Source organism: Kogia breviceps, unplaced genomic scaffold (genome assembly GCF_026419965.1).
Source record: "Kogia breviceps isolate mKogBre1 unplaced genomic scaffold, mKogBre1 haplotype 1 scaffold_577, whole genome shotgun sequence".
Classification (NCBI taxonomy): Eukaryota; Metazoa; Chordata; class Mammalia; order Artiodactyla; family Physeteridae; genus Kogia; species Kogia breviceps.
The window spans coordinates 1-3342 of NW_026712020.1; the positions used below are offsets into that span (position 1 = coordinate 1).

A 3342-nucleotide genomic window follows, 5' to 3' on the forward strand; every position below is an offset into this window, starting at 1 on the left:
AATGGGATATTTTAGATAATCAAATACTCAATTTCATGGAGCTGTATCAAAATACACTACACATGAATTACCAGTTTTCAAAGAAGTAACATAAAACATTTATAGGGTTCACCACCTGCCACAGTGGAGGTATGGTGGGAGATGTTGATGAAAATGAAATTTACCCCCTGTAAGCCTCACTTTCTCTTCTGTTTAAACATTTGCCTTTGTATGGAAAAAAAGAAATTATTTTTATATAAAGTTTCCTGCATACAACAAGTACTGGATAAATATCAGCTCCTTGACTTCTCTCTGTCTTTCCCCTCCCCAAGTAAGAAAGAACTACTGCTATATTCTACCATACACTTTCCTCTTTCATTGATGATTTTGAAGGTACTTCACAATCTTACGGTGCCGAAGGGCTCCTATATGAATATCAGTTCTTACTGTTATGTGCTGAGTGTTAGAATACTAGGTAATAGCATTTACTATATATAATTAGCTCATTGGAGAAATCTAATTATAGCTCCCTATGATTACTAACTTGCAGCCATTGTTGTCATTTTTGTTATTTAATTTTGTTAGTAACATTGCCCTGACCAAGTCTTAGTCAAGTAAAACTGATTCTACACCGCCTTATTCAAGAATCTGTGCCCATCAAGATAAAGAAGATGTGGCACATATATACAATGGAATATTACTCAGCCATAAAAAGAAATGAAACTGAGTTATTTATAATGAGGTGGATGGACCTGGAGTCTGTCATACAGAGTGAAGTAAGTCAGAAGGAGAAAAACAAATACCGTATGCTAACACATATATATGGACTCTAAGGGAAAAAAATGTCATGAAGAGATTAGTGGTAGGACAGGAATAAAACACAGACTTACTAGAGCATGGACTTGAGGATATGGGGAGGGGGAAGGGTGGGCTGTGATGAAGTGGGAGAGTGGCAGGGACATATATACATGGATTTGAGGATATGGGGAGGGGGAAGGGTGGGCTGTGATGAAGTGGGAGAGTGGCAGGGACATATATACACTACCAAATGTAAATTAGATAGCTAGTGGGAAGCTGCCACATAGCACAGGGAGATCACCTCTGTGCTTTGTGACCACCTAGAAGGGTGGGATAGGGAGGGTGGGAGAGAGGGTGATGCAAGAGGGAAGAGATATGGGAACATATGTATATGTATAACTGATTCACTTTGTTGTAAAGGAAAAACTAACACACTATTGTAAAACAGTTATACTCCAATAAAGATGTTTAAAAAAAAAAAAAAAAAAGAATCTGTGCCCATCAAGAAGGGTCAGACTTCTGGTTAATGTCTAAATAGAGTTTTTTTTTTTTTGGCTGAGCCAAGGTGGCACACGGGATCTTAATTACCCGACCTGGGATAAAACTCATGCCCCATGCAATGGAAGCATGTAGTCCTAACCAGAGAATTCCCTAAATAGTATATTTTTAGCTGCCTAAATTAATTACTTAATGAAGTCAGAATATTCCAAACTTACTTCTATTTCACATTAATTTCATTGCATCTGTAGTATTTCTATTTTTGATGCCCAAATTAATCTGATCTTTATTCCTCACACAAAATAAAAGAAAAATATCTGATTTGTATTATTGTAAAAATATTGTTTGTCATTTTAAAAATATTGTCATTTTGACTATGAATATGCAAAACTTACTATTTTAATTTGTATAACCATTTCTTTTGCTTCTTTTTTGTTATTTTCAGTTTCTCATTCCAATTATGGAGCTGATCAACTCTAATGATTACCTGCCCAATGTCTCTACTTTAATAAGAAACAGCATTCCCATTCCAACACCTGCCTCAAAAGTGATTGTTGCACTTTTTTTATTCACGTCATTTATAATTGGTACTATCACCAATGGTTTCTACCTATGGGTGCTAAAATTCAAAATGAAAAAGACTGTTAATACTCTCTTATATTTTCATCTCATTCTCTCTTATTTTATTTCAACATTATTTTTGCCATTTCTGGCCATCTCCTACCTTCAGGACAATTACTGGAGCTTTGGAATTGCCACGTGCAAGGTCTTCAATAGCATTTGGTCTGCAGGGATGTTTGCCTCTGTTTTCTTCCTCTCAGCCATCAGCATTGATCGTTATCTTCTCACTCTTCACCCGGTGTGGTCACAGCTGCACCGAACCCCACGCTGGGTTTCCAGCATCATCTTGGGAGTCTGGATATTTGCCACTGCCCTCAGCATGCCCTATGTGGTTTTCAGGGAGGCACATGATGACAATAAAGGAAGAGTGACCTGCCCGAATAACTATGCTGTGTCTACTAACTGGGAAGGCAAAAAGATGCAAACATTAGGAAAATGGATTCATGTAGTCTGTTTCAGCAGCCGCTTCTTGCTGGGCTTCCTTCTGCCTTTACTCACCATCACCTTTTGTTATGAAAGAGTAGCCAAAAAGATGAAAGAGAGGAGCCTCTTCAAATCCAACAAGCCCTTCAAAGTCATGATGACTGCCGTTATCTCTTTCTTTGTGTGCTGGATGCCCTACCATGTATATCAAGGCTTAATTCTCACTAAGAACAGATCACTAGTTTTCCAGTTGACTCTGATACTCACAGTGATAACTATTTCTTTCAATACTGTCTTTTCTCCCACACTCTACCTATTTACTGGGGAGAACTTCAGAAAGGTTTTCAAGAAGTCTGTTCTTGCTCTTTTTGAGTCAACATTCGGTGAAGATTCTTCGGGAGAAAGGACACAAAACCTAAACTCAGAAGCCGATATTTAAATTCTGGATCCCAGAGCAAAGAATGGATTCTTAGTCAATGATATCACCAGAGACAAACCCTCAACTTTTGTATAATATAGTCCCTATATTAGAGAGACACCTGGGCTGTACTATAGTTAGATCTATGAATATTATAAGGGCTGTAAAATGTGATGGGTGATGTTGCAAATGTGATTTTTTTTTTTTTACTTTTGTTGTGGCAAAATATATATAACATATAACACCATTTTTCATTGTAAATATTAATGGCATGACCTAAATTCACAATATTTTGCAACCATCACCACTATCCATTTCCGAAATTTTTTATCACCCAAAGAAGAATTTTGCGGTACGCAAGCCTCTCACTGTTGTGGCCTCTCCCGTTGCGGGGCACAGGCTCCAGACGCGCAGGCTCAGTGGCCATGGCTCTCAGGCCTAACCGCTCCGGGGCTTGTGGGATCTTCCCGGACCGGGGCACGAACCCGTGTCCCCTGCATCAGCAGGCGGACTCTCAACCACTGCGCCACCAGGGAAGCCCAAGAAAATCTACCCATTAAGCAATAACTCTTCTTTCACACTCCCACCCCCCGCCCTTTCCCCTA

At 39.0% G+C, this 3342-nt stretch overlaps 1 protein-coding gene across 1 annotated transcript; it reads left to right on the plus strand.

Moving 5' to 3' along the window:
* The first annotated feature begins 1735 nt into the window (after positions 1 to 1735).
* Positions 1736 to 2758, plus strand: LOC131749798 (probable G-protein coupled receptor 33). Its single transcript, XM_059051667.1, has one exon. It carries the CDS (start codon positions 1736 to 1738, stop codon positions 2756 to 2758), a length of 1023 nt encoding a protein of 340 aa, XP_058907650.1.
* The last annotated feature ends 584 nt before the right edge of the window (positions 2759 to 3342 follow it).

Excerpts from the sequence above, each read along its gene's own strand:
- LOC131749798 (XM_059051667.1), top strand. The coding sequence starts at position 1,736 with ATGGAGCTGATCAACTCTAATGATTACCTGCCCAATGTCTCTACTTTA.